The sequence below is a fragment of the Anopheles merus genome, chromosome 2L (genome assembly GCF_017562075.2).
Source record: "Anopheles merus strain MAF chromosome 2L, AmerM5.1, whole genome shotgun sequence".
Taxonomy (NCBI): Eukaryota; Metazoa; Arthropoda; class Insecta; order Diptera; family Culicidae; genus Anopheles; species Anopheles merus.
In genome coordinates this window covers 7,025,194-7,050,543 of record NC_054083.1, presented here as the reverse complement: position 1 = coordinate 7,050,543, position 25,350 = coordinate 7,025,194, and the positions used below count along the sequence as shown (strand labels likewise).

The 25,350-nt window shown below is 39.5% G+C and overlaps 1 protein-coding gene across 10 annotated transcripts in view; it reads left to right on the top strand.

The window, feature by feature from the left end:
- The window catches only part of LOC121591701 (band 7 protein AGAP004871), a 41,625-nt gene that overhangs the window by 10,923 nt on the left and 5,352 nt on the right, over positions 1–25,350 (top strand). The window contains exons 1-3 of one of the 10 annotated variants that reach the window (XM_041912528.1): positions 7,940–8,086; positions 12,268–12,270; positions 24,101–24,210. In XM_041912528.1, coding sequence (XP_041768462.1) covers positions 8,077–8,086; positions 12,268–12,270; positions 24,101–24,210 — 123 coding nt within the window. In that variant the 5' untranslated portion in view covers positions 7,940–8,076. Of the gene's footprint in view, positions 1–7,939; positions 8,087–9,127; positions 9,654–12,267; positions 12,271–20,493; positions 20,947–21,205; positions 22,629–24,100; positions 24,211–25,350 lie in introns of those variants that run through there. The other 9 variants (XM_041912523.1, XM_041912525.1, XM_041912522.1 and 6 more) reach the window with 9 other exon arrangements.

Below are 25,350 nucleotides of genomic sequence, written 5' to 3'. Positions count from 1 at the left end.
TAACTGCCGAAAATTATGCTTATATTTTCAATTTATGGGACCCCTGACTATGTTAGTCTGTTGCATAGAGTTTAAGAGTTATATATTGCAATCACGTCAACACTATGCTGAGATATGCTTACGTAAAAAAGTTTTCAGTAATATTCTCATTTCGAATAGAAAGAATTGCAATGTTGACTGAATTTTGCAAAACATTGTTATTTTGATTACAGCACAACGTTGACAGAGCAAAACGAATAAATCTATCTACTCTGGTGTATTCAATTTGTCAATATGTACGTCAATGGTGGTGTTTTATTATACTGACAACAAGCAGCGGCTCTGAATGGAGTTCCGCACACACCTACTCTATGATTCTTCAGCGTTGTATCCATGGAACAATGTGCATGTGCCATTGATTTATGGATGTGGGACTAAATTCGAACGACCGAAATATACCATAGTCTAGCCATCTTTCTTACGGGACATATCATTGAGGAAATACTATATGTCACGCTCTTTTTTTCTTTCTCGTGTGCTAAAGTCTTTGTAGTAAACGTACCACGAAACCTTTGCTTGAAATACTTGCTTCATCCAAGCGCGAGCTAATGGCGTTCTAAGTAGTCGTTTACTTCAGTTCGTTAATTGTGTTTCACAAAAGAAACTGATTCCCAGCTACCATTCATTCAAGTCCTCTGGGAGCATGGTCACAGATGCTTGCCAAATTTGGCGGATGATTATTCTTCCATTTTATCTTAAGCCCTACAATCTCATTTCAACATGTCCCCAAGGTCATCTAGAGGCAGGGAGTGTTTCCGCTTGCATTGTGTTGTTTTGAATTGAGAATGAATGTACCACAGTAACAATATCTTATCTCTTTCACTGCTCTGCCAAGAGTGTGTGTTCTCTCGAGATTTCTGATCTTGATATCTGGCAGCTTGAATGGAGAAGACCAAACTCTGGCGTACAGTACAGCACTCATTCCATCCTTCCATTTTCCCCAGTTTGTTACGCATTTCATTGTCTGTAAATATTTAATTCTGTTGTGGTAGTTTTATTCCCTTTCACTCTATAGACCTTTAAGATTTCTTTGCAAACAAAAATAGCAAAACATTGGGCAAACTATTAAATATAGATAGCAGTAGTGTGTGATTTCATGTTAAGGTCCTGGAAGAGTAAAAATGTTTAAAAAGCAATGTATTTGAAATGGAAATGAAAGAGAAGTTGATAAAGAACTAAAAAAAAGTGTTTATGTTCATAAATAACTTAAATATTTATGCAGTACCTAAGCGTAAAAAACAAAAAAACATGTAAAAAGGACAAACATATTGACAAATACATCCTTCTGATACTATTTACTTGTATATATTATTAGTAATGGCATATTTTGTTATTCTATTCGGTGCGTGCCATGCTTTTTCTAAGCAGAGCTCATTTTTCGCCTAATTAATCATAAATTTTGTCATCAATTACTTAATTTTTTCCCATGCATCAATACATCATTTGTTCGTTTTGGCACGGCTCTTTGATAAGCGTACCACCAGCCTTATCATCTGAAGCGTGCTTCCTTCGTGAAGGCTAGACGGATGTTTTTTTTCTTTTGTTCTTTTGCTGTCCAAAAATGATTGACGAATCACGTTGAATGAGATGGGCATTTTCCTGCAGCCTCATTTTCTTTTGCTTAAGCTTACTTTTGTCAACGCATTCCTTGCATCACCTCATAGCGGCATAACGTGTTACACGTTTTCTTCAAGTGGCCAAACGAGCAGGTCGAACGATGCTGATAAATGATTACCCGTAGCAGTTGTGATGAGAAAATCGATAGTTTCCCTGTTTTTTTGTTACTGCACCGCCATTCGTTGCGTTGTTTGCTGTTCTTTAGAGCAGTCAGGTCAGCTAGGCGATTTATTTCTTGGCACATTAGCCAGACACTCATTGCGACGTATACAAAGTTTGACGCTTACGTGGTAGATGATTTAGTAAGGATTAGAGTACTAAAAAATAAAGAAAATTATATAAATTTGTTTGTGTTATATTTTTACTTTTAATTTTATAATGTTTCTTGTTTTATGGCTTAGAATAAACTCTTCTCCATGTGAAGCATCTCATCTATAATGTATAGCACTAGCACATCTTACACAACACCAGGTCATGTAAATGCATTAGATTATAGATCACGTTAATAGAGCTCTGCAAACAAAATTTGACCTTTTAAAGACGTTCAATTAACATGAGTTGTGAAGTAATCAGCAAGCTGTAATCGAAAGTAATACTAAAAGTGTAAGTTTCATCACTCAATAATGATAGACATTAATTCACTAATAACGTTATGAAGTCTATGACCTCTACGTGATTTATGATTGAGCCGAGCAGAAAAGTGATCCATCTGTGTGGATCTTATAGTTTAATCGTTTAATGTCTATATACTCTGTTTGTAGTATCTATTTTACCCATTCTAAGTAAATTGAGAAGTGTTTGCTTTAGGAGATGATGCAAAGAAAAATTATGTATCCACTACATTAAAATATTATATTATATATTACTGTATATTTTAAAATATTATATTATATATTATATTCCTCCGTAAAGCCACCTGCTTGGTCTCATAGCAATCAGATTATTTAAAGGATTTGTAATAAATTTGCCCTTGTCGTTTTATCAGATGGTTCATATGTTTCCAATCACCATTCTTTGAAGACCTTTTAGCAGCCTGCCCTATGTAAAGATTCTATGAAAACAAAACAAAATTGAATGAAAAATCTCACACTAAACGACGATGGCTACCGAAGGAAACATTTACCACGCTTCTTCTTCCGTTTCGTTTTATACCACTGTCAGAGTCAACATCAGAGTATGCGTTTCCGGCACAGTTTCCTACACTTAGCACCTTCACAAAGAACGGATGCTCAATTCCATCGGTCGGACTGGCAGAACAGTCTAGCATCGGAACGCAATTATGACAGCAGATGATGAATTTTACTTCCATTTCACTTCGTTCGGGTACTGAACTGAAATTACGGTTATGTTAGTATTTCTTCTGCTTTCTGTTTTGTTCGCATTTTCTCAGTAAGGACCCATCGATAAACGTTAAACGATTTATTTTTTGTGCTGCAAGGAGCTTGTTTCTTAAGAGAAATGGGTTATAAAGTATAGGCAAAATAAGAAAGATAATATGTTTGCCTGTCGGTGACAGGTGTAACATATGGATTTCAAGAGTAAGAACGACATTTTATCTGGTCGCTTTTGCGAGTAATCGTTTGGGAGAGCTGAAAATATGTTTTTTCTCATGATTAGTTTACGACATAAGCATAGACACGATTTGTTCGTAGAGTTTTATAAAAATAAAACAATGAATATAAATGTAATAATTGATCATATGTAGTTTTGTTCGAATTACGCTATCAAATATCGAATCTTTGTCATGTATTTTGCATGTTTTCGAGAAGCAGATTCAACAAATAACCTTTATAAACAATAGTTATTTAACCTAGCAGCAGCAACGCTATGGTACAGCTTGGCTCCTTGCAATGAATAATGTTGGAATGTTTGGAATGCTAGCATTTATCTTAGATAATATTGCATCTCTTGCAACACCGAATAAGGTGGCATAAGTATGTGGCATTCCTGGTCTCTTATGGCATTACGGATGATGTTAAAACTTGGCGAAGCTGGGATTATCCTTTCAGCTTGTTTGCAGCACGGGAGAAAACACATGCTTTTCTCTCTGTACCGGCTACTGGAAGTCACGTAGTTCTTCGTAGGACCGTGTACTTAAAAGCGAAAAGGCCACTTTGAACGATGGCAGAACTAATTAATTATAGCGTGATGGGATGCTAATGTGTAGCGGATCAGAAATGGATTTATAAGGATGAGCTAAACAGTTGTTACAAATCAATTTATTATAGACTGTAGGAAATCAACATTAGCACTTATTATCGTATATGTTGAAGTTTTCATTGTACGATTAAAATCGTTTTGGAAAAAGTAAAAAGAACAGAATAAAATCATTAACTTTACAAAATATTCTTAATGTCTTTGTTTCATTTCAAAAATCATCATGCAAATATTTGATTTTAATACCTTACTTTCAATGAAAATTCAGTCATCCTCAATGTAAAGATACGTTCGCTTGGTTTTCAACAAGATAAAAGTTAATTAGAATCAACATTTATGAACAAATTATACACAAACATACTTATGTGTGCTAGCCAGACGCAATGTCTGTTGGAAAGTGTTGGCACAACCGTGATGGAACGAACGTGCTAAAGTATGTACGTTTACCACTTCTTTCACCGACCACGTAGCATTCCATTGATGAGCACTTGGAGAGCTCTTGCCTAGGGGAAAAGCACTAAAGTTCATCTGCTGAAGTGCAAGAAGTCCAGTGTAATGGTTAGCCAGAGTACCCTTAGCGTCAGGCAACCTTTCTTCGGTATAGAAAATCAAAACCCGAACGAATGTAAACCGGACCGGATGCAAAGGATACACGGTTTGGCTTTGCGAGTATTCGTGAACCGAGCATAAGAAAGCTTGCGACGACATATAAGCCCAAAGGGAGCAGTTGTTGAATGTTAGCTGGTGAGTATTGCAGTGCTGCAATACGTGCACTTGGTTGCAGTCGAGCTCGGTTGGTTTGTGTGGAATATAATCAGATACCGTGCAAATGGATAAGCTAGCAAGCATAGCAACATGTAGTTTGCATGTTTCATCGCAATTTGAACTTCCGAATTGGCAGGAACGTGTGTAAGTGTCTCGGGACAGGACCAGGGTGTTTTCGTACGAGTGTCAACAAGATTAAAAAGGTTAAAATTATGTTTGTGATTGAAGTTATCATTACAAAAAAGTGCAATTTAATCCAGTTTTAAATACTCAAAGATAAATAAGGGTCTCTTTTTGCATTATTCATGAAAAATGCGAAACAAATGAATGGATGTGATGTTCTTACGCCTTTGTAAACATTGTTGGCTGTTTTATTGCGTTGTTCTACGAGCAGTCGTAGCAAAATTGGTGGGATTCTTGCGTCTACATCAATACTGTACCCAACATCAACAAATCAATGATAAAAAGGGTGTTATACGCCCATGTCATCCATTGAAAGTAAAATTCAGTTGGTTTCATCGATTTTTTATTTCATTCAACAAACAGGTAAGCAACGCAACAACGTTAAACCTGTTGATGTCTGCTGAAACTTGTTGTTCTTTGGCCTCCCAAAATAGCGCTGGTGGTACTAAACCAGCGTAAACCATGGCACGTGGGGCGTGATTTCGTGACTTACACTTACACGCTGAATTTATTGTTGGTTTGCGTGCTAATTCTTTTCACCCTTCACAAAAGCTTTGAAGCGTTACGCACGAGTCTCGCTATTTGCAAGCGTACCAGTGTGCGGAGTACTTGATTTCCATAGAAAATCTTTCTTTGTTGCTCCTGACATGGCACTAGGTGGGAATCAAGGGCAGCAAATAAAAAGATTGCTACGTTAAATAAATTCACCTCCCTTCTCCTCCGTAGTGCAGACTGGTAAACATTTTCTTTGTTAGGTCGACATGCTTCAACATTTGTGTGAGCTAGTTTGATTAATGTATGTTACAATCCTTCATCTTGAGGAAGGATATTAGTATATGTTTTGTTAGGTGATTTAGGTAATTATTTCCAAAAAAAATACAGTGAAACACACGTCTATCCATAATATTGTTTGAACTCAAAAGTTTTATTAGAAAGCTAAAGAGATTTAGGTAATAAGATTAGAATGAAAATCATAATTTTATAATTCGTACCTCATCTCGTATCGTATCTCATCCCATGGCTACTTATAAAAAGTGCAAATATACGGCATTATACTTGTTTATTATACTAGTAAAGTAAGTAAGTAAATTAATATGCGGAAGGCAATGAGAAGAAATATATTCATTACGTTCTGAGTGTAGTTTCAACCATTTGTGTTCAAAACGCAATTTCACATTTTAATCAACGAACAAACAAATATATTTTCATCATCCATGACCACCTATCTCATAAGACATCATGTCGTGAGGATTTTGCATACGTAGAGTTTATCGAACAATTTTTATGGGTCATAAATTTATAAACGCATTAGTATTTGTGTCAAATTATTCTGTGTATTGTGTGTAATCAAATTATTTTTAGATGTCAGATGAATTCTTGTTGAGATAGGAGTTTATTGTATTACGTGTTCATTTAATTATAGCATAATATAATATAAAAGCATAAAGTGTGGAGTTCGATCGCACTATAATAAACATGATACATTCTTCTATGAAAATACAATAATATATTGTTTTAGATCTTGTTTTCAGAAAATAATTTAGTGAGAAAGTACATATGTAAAAAAGTAGGAAAGAAAGTAAAATAGAGAAAGTAATAAAAAACAATAGTAGGAACGCAAAAAAAAACAAGAAAGTAAGAAAGCAATACAATAAGAAAGTGAGAAAGTCATCAAGAAAGAAATTATTAAATAGATGTATACGAATAATTTAGAAAATTAAGGGAGTAAGTGAGTGAGTAAGTAAGTAAGTAAGTAAAAAAATACCTTTTTTAATGTTATTGAGGATACTTAATCAACTGACCTTGAGTCACCAAAGGGCATTGAGACCTTGAGTTTAATAACAAATCAAAACATAACAACCAGGTGGCTTTAGCTCCCAGGTATTTTGTAGGAATTTTGTTGCTAGTGAATATTATATGTGATGAAATTTTGACGATGCACCTTTGTGCTTTCCGTCGAAACTTTGTAATGTGGTATTATGGTATAGTCATGAAACAATTTGACCTCGACGGGCGTTACCAAACTGCCTATCGTACAAACTGTCAAGCAGGTCGTTGTCCTTTGAATATACAAAATTGGTGGTCTATTGCATGATAATAGCATGTGGTCACTTTGTTGAAATGACCTTTGGTAGGCCATTAACAACCAATCAGAACGTATGGTTAGAAATGTAAAATTATGAAATAATGAGTCACACAACATATCCTTTTGTACGTGGTAACCAATTTGAATTGAGAAACAATTGATGTCAAAAAATTTATCTACTAATAAAAAGATAGGCATGTGCGTCATTGATGTGATTATTTTTATTTTTATAATAGTCGGAATGCAACGCTTAGCCCGTTTTCTAATAGCAATGACTTACTTATTATTTTGTATCTATAGTTTAATTCATTTTATCATTTACACTAAATAAGCACATTTGTGCCGCGTATAGTATGTACAGATTCCTTCTGGAAAAAATACCATACAAATGATAAGAGTTTGCATACAAATATACCAAACATCTTTACTTACTTTATTTCCTTTACTTAAGAGACTATTGGTTCATAATCCAAGGCATGCTTTCCATTCGCACAAAACAAAACACCAAAAGCTTTTGTTATTGAAGGCAAACGCAACAGAGTCCTTTTAGAGAGGGAAAGATAGCTGCTTTTAATAGTAAAGGCTGCATGCAGAAAAAGGACGGTTCACATTTACTAAACAACTAGTGATAATTTGAAGCACAGAGAACGGACAGAGAGATAAAGGTTCGCAAGCTACGAGAGTCTACTGATACTGATTCACTCTCTTCGTGCCACTTCCCCTAGATTTGGAGATGAGAGAGCTTCGTGAAGATGTTACGAAAAGCTCTGCGGAATAGAAATCCTTTGTTCAGTTTGATTCAGAGCTTTCTATCCCGGTAACTGAGCTGGCGTGAAAAACACTGTTGAGCCACCTAAAAGCTCCTCAGCTTGTTTTACCGTTTTCTCTCAACTAGGTAGGTTATGTGGCAGTGGAGAGCTTTTCCCAGGAGAAGCAAGAAGCTTTTTCCATGCTCTCAAACGCTCTCACCAATCTCTTGCAAGTTTTTCTCCTGTTTCGTATTTCGGCTAGGGAGTAGGAGTTTACTTTGGGGCGAAGGGCAACAATTGAAATTCGAACCATGCCGTTCGGTCCATAAGCTTTTCCTCACATTTGCTGGAAGTTTAGTTTGGTTGTGCGTCTGCTAGCGAGTGGTCGAAATTTTTGTTGGTCGAGCCTGTGCTGGCTGGAAGCTGTACGTTAAGCATCCACGAGTTGATAACGAGCGTTTTCGATCCGCATTGTGACGCATGAAATACGGTACCTAGTTGCACGGGAAATTCAATTTATAAGCTTAAACAAATGAAAAATAAAAAAAAAGCCTAATGATATAAACATGAAGTGATTCGGTTCCAGTCCTAGTGTCGGTTTGCTTGTTTGTCTTGTGTTTGTTGCCCCCCTCACATAAAGCATACTATTGCTTGTATCCTGGCTGCAGCATCAGCTCACATCCGGGCCAGGTTTCATTTCCGTTCAAATTCGTTATCCTCGCACTTTGGTGTTCTTTGTGCTCTTTGTGTGTTGCTAGAGCTTGTTTGTATGTGGCAGTATTATTTTCTCGCCTTGTTACAGTAAGATACCTTGTGAAAGCAAAAATCAGCTCGACGAGCCCCGGAAAAGGTTCATGATGAACTTCCCTTCGCTGCAATGAGCTTACCCATAGCGAGCTGTATTCGAGGGAGTTATTAAACTTTTCAAAACTTTTCATCTGCAGCGTGTAGTAGCATACCGTTGGTCCACAGGGAAATGATGTTTTGTAGTCCCCGAGGGTCGAGATTTGAAGAAGCATTTGCGTAATAAGTGCCAGTAACTGAGGAGGCTATCATTAGTTCCCAGTAACAAGTGTGTCGGAATGTTGTGAGTTTGTTATTTAGTCAGTGTTTAAATTAACTGTGTCATTCGTGCCGTCCATTACATCTTCAGAAGAAATCAATATGTTGGTAGTATAACCGTCTTTTTATCGTAAGAATCGATAAGAGAAGTATTGTGAATCATATCCTGCCATTGTCGCTAAACAATCCCGTATGTAAGCAGTGCTGTTATGCAGGTGTTATTTGCAAATCCTCTATTCAGCAAATTACGTGTTTCGCCTTGGGTGACTTTGTACACTTAGGCCAGAAATACCGTGCCAGCAGGTACTTGTGGTTTTCCAATCTCGCAAACTTCGGTCCCCGTTCGAATGAATCGTGATCAATAACGGTAGCTGTGGGATTAAGTCTGCAGAGAAATTGCAAAGGTAGAAAGGCACACGCTAGAAGCGTTCTTTTTCAACCTTTTTTTCGTGTATGTGTGCGTTCCGAGGAATGTGTGTGTATGTGTGTGCGTGTGTGTGTATTTGTACGTACCTCTGTATATATGTGAGCTCTTTGTATGCTGACGCGTGTAATCATGCCCAGTGAACAGCCTGTGTGCCTGCGAAATGATGCATGTTTATAGAATATTGATTTCGCGGCAAATTGTTTCCAAGTACTGACCTCCACGCCAAACCACACGACGCAACTTGCGAACTTTTGAGCACAGCGTAGTAATATCGTTAAATAAAGTATCCTTTCGACAGTGACGGTCGAAAGCGCCGAGCCACGGTGAAGGTTCGAAAGGGAAGCAAAATACGGCACTGCAGTGTTAGATCCCTGCCGGGATAATTGCTTGCAAAGTCGAAGCAGCCGACCGGGTCGAGCGGTTCTCTTGTAAAGTGTTTGTCCAGGTTTCTACGGAAGACGTAGAACAAAATCCGCCATCACGACGACTACCAACGGGGGAGGAAAGCTTGGCCACATCACACTGATAAACGGAAATATGCCTGAAGACAGTGCTGTCATAGTGGAAGGTAGGGACGAACGGGTGGTTTGAGCGTTTGGAATCGAACAGCCACATGTGTATGTCCTGTGTGCACATCCCATTTACACCGTGTCCTGTGTCCTAGTTCCCACCAGCATCGCGGTGCAAAATGGTCAATAGTTGCAGAAAACCCCAATTCCTGAAAAAAAGTACGCAAACCAGTACACTATTGAACATTTGCACCGATCGCTTGCACGATTTCATTAAAGTACGATGTTCGATGCACCATCAGTGGAGGAAACAGATGGTAGACTTTCATTTTTGTGTAGTACAGTCACGTCGCACTACTTGCACTCCGTTGACAATCGATTGAATGTGATGGTGCCCAGATGTTCTCTACGCATCCTACTGGCAAGACAACGACAAAAAAAAGTTTTGATTTTTGTTTGCAATTATTAATCTAACCTGCTAGTGACATTCCCGATGTCCGAGACACGGTCGTATCCAATCCATTTATCCCTCGCATCCATGCACACTTGTCTCTCTTACACCTACTGACATACACTTACAAGACAAATACACTGCACAATTTCTACCGGCTTTCATCAGAGAGTGATGATAGACTGCAGCAGGTCAGACGGAAGTGAAGTCTTCCCATCCTGTTGTCGGTTTTCAGCAGCTTCATTCCCGTTTCTAGGCCACGTCACATGTGCCCAGCAACGTAAAGCACTAGAATGACTGCACAGAGCGGCAAGCACACAAGTAGGCGCAACGAGTGCAACAGGAAACAAGAGACTTCGCCTACTAGCAGTCGATAGAGCACTGGATACTGTTTTTAGTGAGCGTGAGTGAAGGCTTCCTGTAACAAGAGTGGACACTCGATCAAAAATGACACGTTTTGGAGGACGAGTGACGAGCATCGCGGCAACGGGGTGACGGAGGGAGCAGGAGGAAAATGTGAAAAAGGGGTTCCTATTTATATAAAAACGAATGTCACCTCTGTGTGACACGGTGTCGGTCGGTGCTGAAAGGGGTTCAGAAGTGATTGATGAGCATTTGATGAAAGTACAGTTTATAATCCAGTGGAAACTCTGCGATAAGAAAATAGATCGATCCCGCCCGTCTCTAGTTGATGTGCACGCTCAACATCGACAGTTTGGTGAAAGGTGAAGCTTAAGCGATGCCTGATACAGTGTGGTCGAGCTTACATCGCTAGAACAAAGGCTTGCCATCGTATCAGTAATGAGAGCGGTGGTGAGATGAGAGGAAAATTTTCAATCAAACCCTCAGCTCATGTTATTATGAAATGGTTCGCTTTACCGACCGAACACCGAAACAGAGTCTCTCTTTTGTGTAGCGTTGATGCATTCCAGCATCCCATAGCTTGATTACTTTTTGAACACGCTTGGATGCATTTATTGCCTGCAGTTTTCGGGTTTTTTTTATTATTCTGCAAAGGAACGATGTGCTAGTTTGTTAGTCAAAGAAGGACCTTCAAGCGGGCGTCAAGACCTTCTGCTGGTTTGCGATTGTATGCGGACGGCACGTTTTATAAAATAAATTATCCTTTAAAGTTTGCTCAATCATGCCGTCATTGGCATTGCTAAATGGTCACAACTATACTGACCTACTTCAACACCAGTCGTCGGTGCGTTTGCCTGGTGGCTGGCTGTGGACTGGTCGTTTGGTGACGTTGCCTGCGATGCGACCCCTATTGCAGTGGCGTCATCGTGCAGAAATTCGTCCTGACCTTTCGCAATGGTGCTACTCGGGATGCTTGGCTCGGCCACCGAACCGTTTGCTCCTGTCGCATGGCAATGCTATAGGCCGAGTAATAAATTCCCTGTACCTTCGCCAACTTCGGTCTTCGGCCTTGGCTGGATTCCAACGTTGCTGTTATAAGAAGGTCAGTCAGAGCGAACACTCGATAGTGATTTATCGCTAAGTAGTTATTGTATTGGATTTTATCATCACGATAGCTTGGTTGCAAAATTCTAAACTATGACACATGGGTTGCCACACCGTCACTTTGTACATGTTAATGATTTTTGTTAAGCCACGACGCATTATTGTCACGCTTTGATAAATTGTGCAGAGTCAGCAAAGGACAGTTAATTGATTTTTTGCTGAATCGTTGACACGGTACGAAGATTTCTCCTTTTTGTTGAGTTGGTTAAAAAGGAAAACTTTGGACTGCATGATTAGTGACCCTGGAAAGACAAAGCCCTAAAAAGGCCACAAGCTGTAATGACATGGCAACTTCTGGAGCCCAATTTGTTCCGTTTAATCGCAGCTCTTATCTCTCTCTCTCTCTCTTTCGCATGTATGCATGAAGAAAAAGTAAAGAGAATTACATGAGAAAAACCACTGATGAATTAGTGTAATCTGTTTAACAATCGTTTAGTTGCATTATGTGCTGATAAAGTAAAAACTAAAAAGTTTTTTAGTTGATCCCCAGCACACAAAAAAATTAGACTGTCATACGGATGGCCTATTCCCTGAAAGCATCAGCCCCAACAAAGGCCGATAGAATCGATGCCCAAACGGACGGTTTCCGCTCATCAACTGACTATAGAACATATTATTCGGATGCGACGTAATAAAATATCACAGAAGCATGATCACGTTAACGAAAAGAAGAAGAAGTAATTCAAATGAATCAGGAAGTGAAACCTGGTCCTGGAAATTCTGCTGTTAGTAATCGCAATTGTAGCCACAACCTCAAAGTCGGCTTTGCCAGTGATATAGATGGAAAGGAAATTTTATATACATCGTACATTTGTCAGTCCGTGTTAATGGTGCTGTCTACAATATTGGTTTTCCCCTTGTCCGGATAGCTTACTGTGGCTAGCGATTCACACAGAGTATTCCTCAAATGCGATGCAAAGTGTTTGGGAGTACACGTTGAAATATGTTCTAAACATTTCACCAGAAGAGCTTCGTGTTCTAGTGGCTGATCGACCGATCGAGTGAAAGGTAGTCACATCGCGAAAAGGTAGTTCAAATAATGTTCGAAAAGTTCTCGACACCTGCCACTTATGTGTCGATGCAAGCGGTTTTGTATAGGGTCGGTAGATGTGGGCGATGGTTTTACAAGTGTTGTACCCATCCACAACGGTGCTCCCGTCGCTCAAGCTATTGTGGACGTTGATTTGGCAGGTTGCAATATGGAGTGGAGTATCTAGCAGCAACGCTCAACGTAAATGACCGAGCAACTGTGCGATATGCGATAAGCATTCAGGAAAAGAAACTTTAAACGCTATAGACTTCCGAGCTTCCTACGGATATATCGTCACGATAAGGATCACGTCACTGAACGTTTTAGATGTGATGAAACCAGGTTGGATGTTTCGGTAAGAGGTCACAAGAAAGCAAACCACTTAAAAAATGCTAATTGTTTAATGACTGACAAGGGGACCGTTGATCAAAAGTTTGCGGAAGGATCAAAAAGGCCGAACGGACAATATTAATAAATAACTTACACATTGGGCCATTGTAAAACCTCCATTGTTGCATAAAATGTATGTATAAGAATGTAAATAGTTGTTTAATAGAAGTTTTCATCAACTAAAATGCAGATAACATTTTTTGTACAAACGAGTGTTCTTATGTACTGATTTAATTTATCACCACAGTCCTGTCAATTATGCGGAAAAAGCTTCATATCGGAAAAGACTACGTTTGATTCAATATTTTACACTGCTATTGAGAATTGAATTATTTCACTCCCTTTAAACCTCAAATACGCATTCGCTGATTGCGATAATTTGAAGCAAAGAGCAATTGGTAAAGTGGTTTGGCAAGTAAAGTCGTTTGTTTACTTACCACATCATTTACGAGGGCACACAAAGTTAGCGGTCAAAGGGACGGGAATATGTATGGCCCACTCGGAGTCCACCCAGGATTGAAAAGAAATAAAATTTTGCAAATAAATCGTTCTCAATTCCCGAATGTAGCCCGATTGATGAATCTAGGCGGCAAATCTAAATACCAGCATTGGTGGACCAGCATTTTCACAATCGAATTGAATTGAGATGAATTCCCAGCCCATTGTGGAGGGTGAAATGGGCGCAGCGCGGTGGATGGACTGTAGAAAAAAAAAATACGATAAAATGCTCAATTTTCAGCGCATTGCCGTTGGATCGTTCAATTCAATTAAAAGTGGGCAAGTCAAACGAATGAAGGCAATTTATTACCAGCGGTACCGTAAAATCCAATCATTTGCGGTCGAAGAAAATTGCTCGATCCATGCTGGCGTAATGACTGTTCGTTGGTGTATGTGTGTATGGGGGTTTTAGTTCCGAAATGTGTGCCGATAACCAACGCGAACACCGTACTGACTGTCACTGACGAGAACGTGCACTGCCCCGGGGGTAATAGGGGTGTGATGAGTCATATTTGAAAGCCATTTGAATGCTTGATGAAATGGCGGCCGTCCTGATTGGACCAGGACAATTATTGATGTGATGTCAGCGTTCTGTGTTTTGGCGTCACAGTAGTCAAGGTGATCGTAATTGCAGGATACAGACACGCATGTGGATGTCACTGTACGATACAGGTAGCGGTGGCGCGGTAGTATTTCGATAAATGTTCCTTTTTTGGATCCATACGAATGGCTTGTCCATATTCCGCCGTTGCTTGTGTTGCTTGTGTGCTTTCAATATTCATATGATCACCTGCCACAAATCCCTTGCCATATTATATAAACGCCAAAATAGGCTTACGATTGATCATGCCTGACGAGCAAATCCTCTTTAGAAGAACACACGAGTAGAGTAGGAAGTATATTTTGTGTAACGTCTGCCTTGTATTGCAGTAACACGCGTAGGGAGCATATTGTGAATCGCATACCAATGTAATAGAAAACGTGACATTTTGTCGCTCTATCTATTTCTGCACGAGTGATGATGTATTTCCGGATTTAGAGAGATTTGCACAAAGAAGAGATATTTCTTTCCAAGCCCAGCCAAACCACAGCTCAAATTGTATTTGCTGTTAGCGGGAAACTGATTTTACTTTCAATGTTTATATGTGGTTTTACTCCAAGTGTGCCCAAGATAATGCTTTGTTTATTGTATGGTACTCTATAATTCTTAAAAGATGTATTGCACTGTTATAGCTAATGAAATGTTTTCCCAATACTCCATGATGCTACTAATTGTATATCTTCCCTTGATGATTGGCATTCTCGGGCTTAAATGTAGTACTATATCATTAATATTGTCGCACTTCATCTTAGACCCGCGACAAAGTCCGACAAATTTCGTCATATAGAACCCTACGAAAACGCCGGGCTTTGTCAGTCCGCCTGTACCGAAATAAAGCGTCCTGAAAACGGTTGGTGCATCTCAAGCCCAGCCGTTGGTGCCGCAATGCTACACTTTACCAGGGCAGAGAGGCATACTTTAATTAAATTATCCCCATCACCATGAGTCCTGACTAAGTGAACGAGTCGAAAAGTGGGAACGACGAAATGCAGAGCGATACCGTACCGTTTTGTCTTCATCAAGCGCTTTCTTCTGATGATGATGACGATGAAGGCAGTTCAGGCAACGGACAGGCCAGCCTTTGCTGGTCCAATGTTGCGACGCCCATTTGTATGTGGGCATGGTTTTTCCACTGCTAGCCAGTAATTAATTCAAATCTCCTTAATTACCCCAATTTGGCAACTTCGGCCACGTGCATGTACGCGTCATACAGACCAAAAAGCAGTTGCTCAAAAGTTGGGCGCATATTAACCGATCGTCGTAAAACCGGTCCGTTGCAAACTACCCCTCTATAACCGTCCAGGAGCCGTCTGACTGTAGTAAGGAATTGTACTACTCAGCAAAAAAAAGTAACAACTCCTGTCCCGCGTTAAAGCAACCTGATTAATGGGTGCACATAAACCTAAACAGTAAACCGACGAGGCAAACGATTCTAAATAAAGGCTGCCGAGTGGCTGAGCAATACTTCTTGTGCACACATCGCACATAAATCATGAAAGTTTCACCAATTACAATGTCAAATTTTTAAATTTTCCTCATCAGCAGCCAAGAGATTTATCGCTGCCCATGGCATGGTGGGAGCCCTGGGATAACGAGATGGAACAAATCGAGGTGGGAGAGTGTTCTTGCTGCTGCGTATGAAAAGTGTACTATCACTCGTAAACGGCGGGAAATGGGCGAAGAAAAATGAGCTTTCCGTTTCTTCTCACAAAATTTCACAGCAGCAGAAGAAGAAGGAGAAGCAGTTCCGGCAGTGTTCTGTTGATGATGAATGGAAATCTACGCTCCGCTCGCTTCGTTTGGTGCACACAGAGCCATCGCAAAAGGGGTTGTTAGTCGGGCTTGTATTAAGAAAGTAGTCCAATTTGATGGATCACATCGTGGCATGTGGTAGTAATGGTTCCGCTTTAGGACATTGAGATATCCCTAGCTGGGAGGCATTTTCCGGTAGATTCCGGTCCTTTGTGAAGGTTATTCCGGTGCGATTACGGTTGCGGTGCAAGCCCAACGTACCGCAACACTCGCCATACACAGCCCCAGCCGTACATGAAGTGTTATGAAAGCAACCGCAAGCAGCTAGAAGCAACCATGCTGTGCCAATGATTATGAATGATCGCGATAAGCATCAGCGCTCGTTATACATCGTTATTGAGCGTCACTGGAACCTTATACTGTACTGTGGTTCGGGCACTGCTAGACCATTTGCTTTGATTTTGAAAATGTGCCATTGGGTGCCATAGGCTGCGGGCCTGAAACGAGAAAATGAAACGGTCCGGTTGGTGGCATGTTGTAGTTCGAAGGACACGACGCAAGACTTACTGGCGACAGTAAATTAATTGATGTCTTTCGATCTCAATCACTCCATCACTACTGGTAGTGTGTATCTGTGGAATACTGGCACATAACGTATAATTACCGGCACGTGGTCAACGCTGTGCACTTTCTGTACGGTGCAGAGGGATGTGGCAATACAACTTCTGACATGCTCTTATCGTGTGAAAGTCATTTTTACGCTAGTGAAGGGATATAAATAATGGTTAGCCATTAGTTCGGCTTCCTTCGGTGTGTTATCCTGAGACTACATGTGCTTTCAAACCTGCTAAATGAGTATGTCACGCACGTCGAGTCTATTGTAATTGTGGAGTAAAAACGTAACTCCTGGAACAAGGACAATCTATTATTAGGTCAATTTCAATATAGGTCGATAAATTCTCCAACAGTAAATGGATGAATGTTTATACAACGGAAAATATATATCATATATTTTAATAATATTTTATTAACGAATATTTTGCCGAGAGAGCGAGATATCTTTTCAATGTAATTATGTTTCAAAGAAAAGGTTTCAAAAATCCCTAAACAATTTACACGCTTAGCACGCAACTACTAGACGTTCTGAGCCTGCATGCTTCCTTATCTCTAATTGGCGTTGTCTTACAGACACATTTGTAACTCAAAACTGTGCCTCCCGTCGCCCAAGAGTATATGCAGGATGTTTCAGCGAAATGGGAAATGCTTAGCCAAAAGTATATACCATTCATCATTCGCTACCCTCAGCCAATGGTAGTAGAGACCAAACACACTGACATACAAACCTAATGTGTCTCATTATCGCGTCGTGTCGATCTAACACCGCCATCCTTTCTAACGATGGCCAAAAGTGTCTCTCGTTATTCAGATTTCCGTAGCCCTGCTTCTGCTCGATCCGTCTAATTAGGCTTCTAGTGCCCTTCTAGTGCAAACCCAAAGACAATCTCCAGCGCAGACGAAATTTGGCGAAACCTTTGCTAGCTAGGAAGGAATCCCACAAGAGCGTTGTTGGGCGGTGATTTTGAGAATCCTATTAATTTCCCTCATCGCCGTTACGTGCGGTCCGTTGCGATTGTGCCCGTACCAGGACGTGGGGGAAACAAATGTCCCAAAGTCGATCGATGGATGGACCTGAGAGCCTCAGCTTGAGAGCACTACCGAATGTTGTCAACGATGGTACCGACGGAGGAAGGCTTTATAGCCGGTTCAAACGGACGCAAACGGTGTGACGACCATTTCCATGGGTAATATCATTTTAATTGCGTCTTCATTTACGTAATCTATGTTGGTAGCAACTCTCCCGACCGTTTAACCACAACCATCATTAGGAATATCATAAGAACCTTGATTTTGGTTTTTATTTCAAGGTGGTGTGTTGTGGTGGTGTGAAAAACAACAAATGTTGTCCATTGAACCGTTTCAGAATTGGTTCAGACAGTTTTTGCTTGAAGGTCCTCTATATGTTGTGTTATGTTCATTTATTTACTGCACACCGAGTATTTTATAGGAAATGTAACAGTTTCTTTCTTTGCTGTAATCATACAGACAATAAAGTGTAAGAAACTGTCCCAATCTTTCATTTGTTTCCTCTCTTAGACAAGACAAATGTTCCGTAACTTTGCACGGCTTGTTTCGTATTAAGGTGTTTCTTTGTATTTTTTATGTCACACTTCCAACTAAGTATTGATCAAGCTTTAAAGTGCCGAAGATTGCGTTAGGTATTGTTGTGTGGTACAAATTCAATTCAAATATTTACATTTGACAATGAAAAACAACATCATGTCAAATTGCTTCAATCCTAACCAAGCACAGCTTCATCAAGAAACACTTCTTGATACACTTGGTCACTGTAAGCATGAATAGACGTTTGTTAAACGAACAAAAACTGATGTGAACCGCGGGATGGTATTTTTAGCATGGGAATCAAATTCTTCGTCAAACGAGATATGTATTTACGATTGTACTCGTCAGCTCACACCGAAAGGATCTTTGGATTTGGAAAGATAGAAAAGCTTTGGATATGGAAGAAATGTTGGTCTCTTCCATCTCCGTATGCCATATACTTTACCATTTGTTTGGACATACTATATGCAAGATTGCGAGAACGTACCAGTGTATCTCGTATCTGTATGAATGTTTGAGTGCGGTTTGGGGGTTTAGCATGTTTCAGCACAGTATTTGGTGGCCCGTGTTTGCTCCAATTTTCTGAAGCACCAACCACTCTTAGATCATGCGAAACTGTTTCAGCAACAAAAGAAATAGCTTTTATTCAGTGGAAACGACGAAACATACGACGATTCCTTTTTCATGCGCTGAACCGTACCGATCGCTTACAATGAAGCACTGAAAGACTTGAGCTTTTTTATGCTTTTCAAGGGAACTGTCGTATCCTGTCGCATGATTCGACCGGCTAAGAAACACACTCTTAAAAGTGCTTCATATGATCTGGCAAGTAGAGCGATGGTAAGGAATGGATGTGGGAAAAGAAATTCTTTTGTGCAATGCAATTTATTTACCTTTTCAATGAAACTGCGTAGAGTTGTATCTTGCGCTTAGCTTTTCTATGGAACGCAACATACGCTTGTCGGAGTATGCTTCCAAAAAAGATCGATTACAGTTATCCAAATGGAATAGGCAAAGCGACAAAAGTATCGTTTTTAAATGGATTTAATATTCCTGAAATGGTAAACTTTACCGATTCTTCATTTATAAATTAAAATAAAAAAAAACATGGTCGATGATGATTTGATTTTATATGATATCATAGTTGTGCAACTGTAACTGGATTAAATGGTTTAAACGATGACTAGGTTTATAAGGTAAACCAGTATTTTAGTAACGTTCAGTTTATAGAAAGCAAAACGAATTATATTTAGACAATTTGTGATTGCTACACTCATTCACCACAATCTGAAAACTCTAGCACTAGCAAGATGAAAATGTATTTGCACTACGAACAAATCTTACCCGAAATGCGATAGTTTGCATTCCGCCAAATCTTTCTCTTACTGTTGTTTCAGGAACGAGGCTCATAAATAACCCAAATAAACAGAACACTGAACAATGCTGGGCTTGTAGGAGTCATTCCCAGCCGATAAGTGAAAGAAGAAAACTGTTTCATACTTCTTCAACCACCCGTTTTGTGAACAACTTGTGCCCTAGGATGTCTTGTGGTACAAAATGCACGTAGTGCTAAGTCCCTAGAGCACGATGCAATATTTTCTTGCGATTTAAGAAGCACAAGCTTAAGAACACAGGCATAAGAGAATGTCTATGGCTGTAGAAAAAAGAAAGAAGAAAATTATCTCCCAGTCTCATGCAAAAGCCCGAGAATCGCGAGATGCAGCCAACAATGAGCGCATTAGCTTAGTGTGTTAGTAGTATTTGTTTTTTCTTCTTCTGGTTTTAAGGAGTCATTTCATAAAGCTGTTCATGTTCATTGGTGTTGCTTTCAACCATATAAAGATGTTTCGATGATACGAGACATGTTTCTGTTGAGAATAGCAGCGAAATGTAATTAAATTTAACGATATATTTTTAATAATATTTTATAAACTCTTTTAGACCACACGACATCTAATTGAGCGTATAATTAATGTTTGTTTTGAGGAGGAACCTCGAGAAGGAGGTTTTTTCTCTTCTAATTTTAAAATATATTTTAATTTCATTTGCATTTCACAGCTTCTGTTGTGATTCATGTGCTATTGAATTTGTGTTTCATGTTTCACATTGGGAGTGACATTCGGACATAAGATAATTTTGTTTTTATTTGTATTTTGATTGTTTTTTTCTGTGTGCCCTCTCATGTACACACATCAACACATTAACAAGCACACTTTACAGCATTGACCAAAGCGGCCACCCTGATATGATACCTCGATTCGATGCATCTAAATCCATAAATGTTTCCAATCACACCGTATAAATCCAGCCAAACTAAATTGACCCCCCCATCGAAACACCAAATTATTGAACAAACTAAATTCTAATTCATTCCAAAACTAATTCATCTTTTCACATTTTGCATACCGTTTTATTTTTATAGATGTTAAAATGAAAAACTCACTGTTGCTCTACGGTAAGTGGTGACAGCCGACGGTGGACTAATATAATGGATGGCGGATACTTGGTCGATAAAATAAAGTAACCGTCTCGCTGTGTCTTTCTCTCTCACTCTCTCTCTCTCTCTATTATTCTCTTTGGTACCAAATTTCAAATTTTCCAAATATTTGTCATATTTTCTCTTTTCTCCCTGTTACTCTTCATAATCCATTTGGGGTATCGGGACTCTCTCATCTCGTCTCATTCCGTTGCTGCGGTGTCTTTATCTGTATATGTATGTGTGTGGGGGCATGGATCGTATTAAAAAAAACTCAATCACCTTTTACCAAATTCAACAACAAAAACCCATCTTACGACCATCACGTGAACGGCTAACACGTTTATCTTCCCATCATACAATCTGCCCCGGGGTATCTCGACGAAACCGTTTCTCCCGACATTGGCCACGCTCGTATTGTTCTCGCATAACGACCCACACAGGAAGTACGTAAAAGACTTTTTATACCAAAGTTCAAGTAGACACTTTTGCAATAGTACTTGGTTGATGCCGCTCTTCTTATTCCTCTTCTTGTTCTTCTTCTTCTTCTTCTTCGAATCCCTGCATACATTATTTACCCGTATCCCGTTCGTATATTGTGTCCTAATTTTGTCCTACAAAAGTACATGCTCTTTACCGTCCGAACGGTTGTAATTGACAAGAATTTTCCGCACCATTGTAGTTTATAGCACCAGTGAGTAAAGCAGTGAGCATTTCTTGCATGATGACAGCAATATCTTCCCCGTACATGTGTTCACCCGTTCGGTTATATTTCACATCACATTTAAACTCCCAGTGTCAATTCGTGAAGGTTTAAGTTTCGTGAAATGATTGATTATCTACATTTTTGTTTTCAAAATTTATTACTTAATTTGTGCATGGTAGTTTGTAGTTGTTCGTGCGTTGAAGGATAAACTCTTGATGTGTTTCCAAATAAATTCAACCTTATTGTCACAAAACGGTCACCTCATAAATCACTTAATATTTTATTGGATTTTTTTTTATGATTTTTTTTTATGATGTATGTAAAACTGCTCGAATTCTCGTAAATACTTATATAGGTAATATATTATGTGCTGAAAGGCAATAAAAACCGCAATAATTATTTAAAATCGTTTTCATATACATATTTTATAGATGAATCCTACATAAAAGTAAATAAATCAAATTATAATGAAAGCATTTAGCATTCCTTATACAATCTTTCCCAAAATTTCATTGTGTAACATCCTTACTCTAAGTAACAAAACGATACGTTCTTCTGCTGAATCGTGCCATTGCTACGCAAATATCAATTGTATGTCTAAAGCACACCTTTGCTGTCATGTAATTGACAGTAAATTACGCCATTTGATAGCCGTTTGCCTGAGCAGGTTGTAATACTAGTGGCGCAAGTTAATTGCAGCTTTCAACAACGACCTTTACCGTCAGCGTTGCCAAATAAACTCCTAGTTATTACTTCAACGTATTTGCCCCGTTTGCTGTGACCATCATCCGTAGGACTTTACTTGCTTTCGGGCTCAATTATGTGAATTTTATGAAAATTTACGGTATGATCCGTATCATATCGCTTTCATAAAGCAATGACGAAATATACTTAGGGTAGCGCTTTTCTGCTTTCATCCTGCCAGCATCCTTGGCCGTGAATAGTCGTTAAAGGAACGCCTCTGTGAGCGCAACGACGAAAAGGTGGCAGAAGATAAGAAAGAAGGATAAAGTATTTCATTTAATTCATCTTGAAATTTTTTTTTCATTCTGTAATTTTTTTTGTTTCGTTTTTTGAAAGCTGAGCCAGCTTAGAGTGGTTTGTGGCTGGCATTGAAATATTGTGAGGCGTTGTTTAGCTTCTTTCTAGCTCACGTGATCCAAACGTCTTTTGGATTGTTCTGAGAAACGTCCTTGAAGTCAAGGATCGTTTGAGGAAGGTCGAAAGCATTGAGGAAGGATTTTAATTGTGTGTGTGTGTTCGTCATTCGAATGACAACGAAGCTTTGTGGTTTTCTCCATCAATGTGGAAAATTCATTAGCAAAGCGGACCATAGCGCAATTGTGCTGCCCATATAAATATATATATATATAGTGGGCTCTCCACCTTCTCGACCATCGATGAGCCACGGTATAACTCACGGTAAGCGCGACAGCTTTCGTTTACTTTGGAAATTAAATTCTGTTTATCTTTCTGGCAACTTTCTACCACCATGGACATTTAAGCTGGCCGTTTCTCATCGCCGTCGTCGTTGTCGTTAAGTCACACAAAACACCAGCAAAGCCGTCCATGTTAAAGTTTGGCTCTCGCACCAAATGGAACGATATGATTCGACAACGGGATGATGATGATGATGCAACGGTGTCTATGCAAACAAACCGTTTTTCGGTGGTTTGGCTACATGTTTGGGGGGATGAAAATGAGGTGAAGGTGCGAGGAAGGTGCTGCCCTTAACATAAATCCACTTTCCAGCAACAGCAACTGGGCTCAACTTTTGATAGCCACACAGTGAAATAAAAGCGAGGAAGATAAAAAAACCGGGGACAACACGCCGTGAGCGTGCACTGCACTGCTTTCAGGAGTGATTTACTGTTGTACAGTAAGGAAAGCGTAAAAAGTTTCAATTCCGGCTTGATGTTTGCTTTCGGGTTTGTTTGGCAATGAGTTATGGGTGTTTCGGTGGGATCTAGGAATAGAAGTAATCACGGAAGAAAAGTATACGTGATATGAAGTATAGTAACAATATGAAGTATAGTAACATATTGTGTTGAGTAGATTCCAAAAATGCGTTAGAGCACACATCCCGTAGCTTTTAGTCACAAAAATAAAGTTTGGCGTGGTAGAAATCATTCCTATAAAAAGTAGAGTGGGAATAGTTAAGAGATTGTTATAGTCACTCTATTCAAAAGTGATTCAAATAATCTCTATTCAAATAATCTTTAACTATTTATACTGTTATATATCTTATGCTGTAGCTCTTGATAAAGGACATTTATGTACAGTTATTAAACGAAAATTAGTCCATCTCAGTACGTAGCTTTATAAGTTTGTTGCTAAACCTAGTTTCTGAACCCGTATTCAAGGATAGTCTCTAAGCTGTTGCGATTGTAGTAAAACATTTCCAAAACATTGTTTGTAAACAAACTATCCAATTTACCAGCGTAGTCGATCCAATCCAACAGCAGTGACCGATTGTAATTTCAGCGCAACACGTTACACCTTTTGCTCTTAATCTAATGTACGACACTTGTCACACATGCGACCATGGACGTACAAGCAACGTTCGGGTCGGTGTGTGAGCCATCTCCTTGTAGCAATTACCCGCTCGAAATGAGGCTGGGTGGCACAAAAACCTAGGTGACATTGTAAAAAGCAGACGCGGTAGAAGTTTTTCGAAAGAACAGCCGCAGCATCAGCAGCAGCAATGCTTGGCGGAAAATCTAATAAAAGTTTTTCACTTTGCGCTAGGTGGCAAAGCCACACCACGGCACCACACCTACCAAACTACGATTTTCTTATGGTGTACCACTTCTTAGCTTATTTCTTTGTATCGACGTTATACTCGTTCTTGTCCGCCCTTTCCAGTTGACTCACACTATTCTTGCATATTCCAGCCGAGGATGAAACGAACGGCGAAGCATCGACCTGTGGCCGTATCCTGATATTTCTGTCCTGGGTGCTCGTCGTCCTTACGATGCCGTTCAGCCTGCTCGTCTGCTTCAAGGTAAGAGGAATGCTTCAACAAATTTCGTCCAAATTTTCCACTATCATTCCATCTTCTCTTCGAGGAGGTGCACGGAGATCCCGGGCCCGGTGAAAGGGAATCAAATTTAAATTTGGTCCCTATTCAGACTTTCACGCTGTTTGCATATCGTTACACACGAGCATACTACACACTAGCACATATTTCCCACCACGCATACACATATGCGTGCTATCTGCGACGCCGTGTAAACCGCAAAACCCGTCCTGGCGGTGGAAAACTAGCGGGAAATTGCTCTCATTTGAGAGCGCACAGCTATGTTTCCTTTTCATCCCACCTCCCCTAGAAGCTTCCTTTTATAACCAACAAGCCCGCTCGTACGAACGAACGAACGAACGAACGGGGTAGCAACTGTGGACTGGCTAAATGAAGTGTGAACTTAAATAAAGTGACGGACGATGTGAATATTAAAATACCGCCCCGAACCGGCAAACAATTTCGTTCTTGCCAAACCACTCCACCGGTCACAAAGTGTGTGGCAGCTTGCGAAGCCGGAAGGAAAGAAAAGAAAACAACGAATGCTTTATGGGCGCGAGTAATGCACGCGAATAAAACGGTCCACAGTTGGGTGTTTGGGGCCGCTCAAGCGGAAACGGAATCATTTTCGTCGTTGGAGGGGAGTGAAAGGGTATGGTGGGTAGAAGTGCAAGCTGATTGTGCAACAGATTTATTGACTTAAGATGAATGATTTGCCCGGTGGAAAAGGGTAAACCCTAGTAGCGTATTATGATGAGGCGAAATGATGGAAGAAATAGAATGGTAAATAAGCTGCCAATTGTGTGCATAGATGTAAAAATACAATATTTTCCACAAGTAAGCGTTTTGATCCATTTGAAAAGTATAATTGATAGTAGGACATATAAAAACCATTAAATAAAACTCTGTTATGGACGGAGTTACTCTTTCAATACATAGTGTGAGTTCAACCGAACATTTTAGCCAATTAATAAGTTGATATGATATGTTTTTCTTCTTTATTGTCTGTCAAACGATGATATACACATTGATTAGGTAAAATGAAATAGCCTAACGAAAGTTAACGTCGTGATTATTCTTGATTTACCTTAAAATGTTTGAGTCTAGTAAAATAGTGTAATTGTG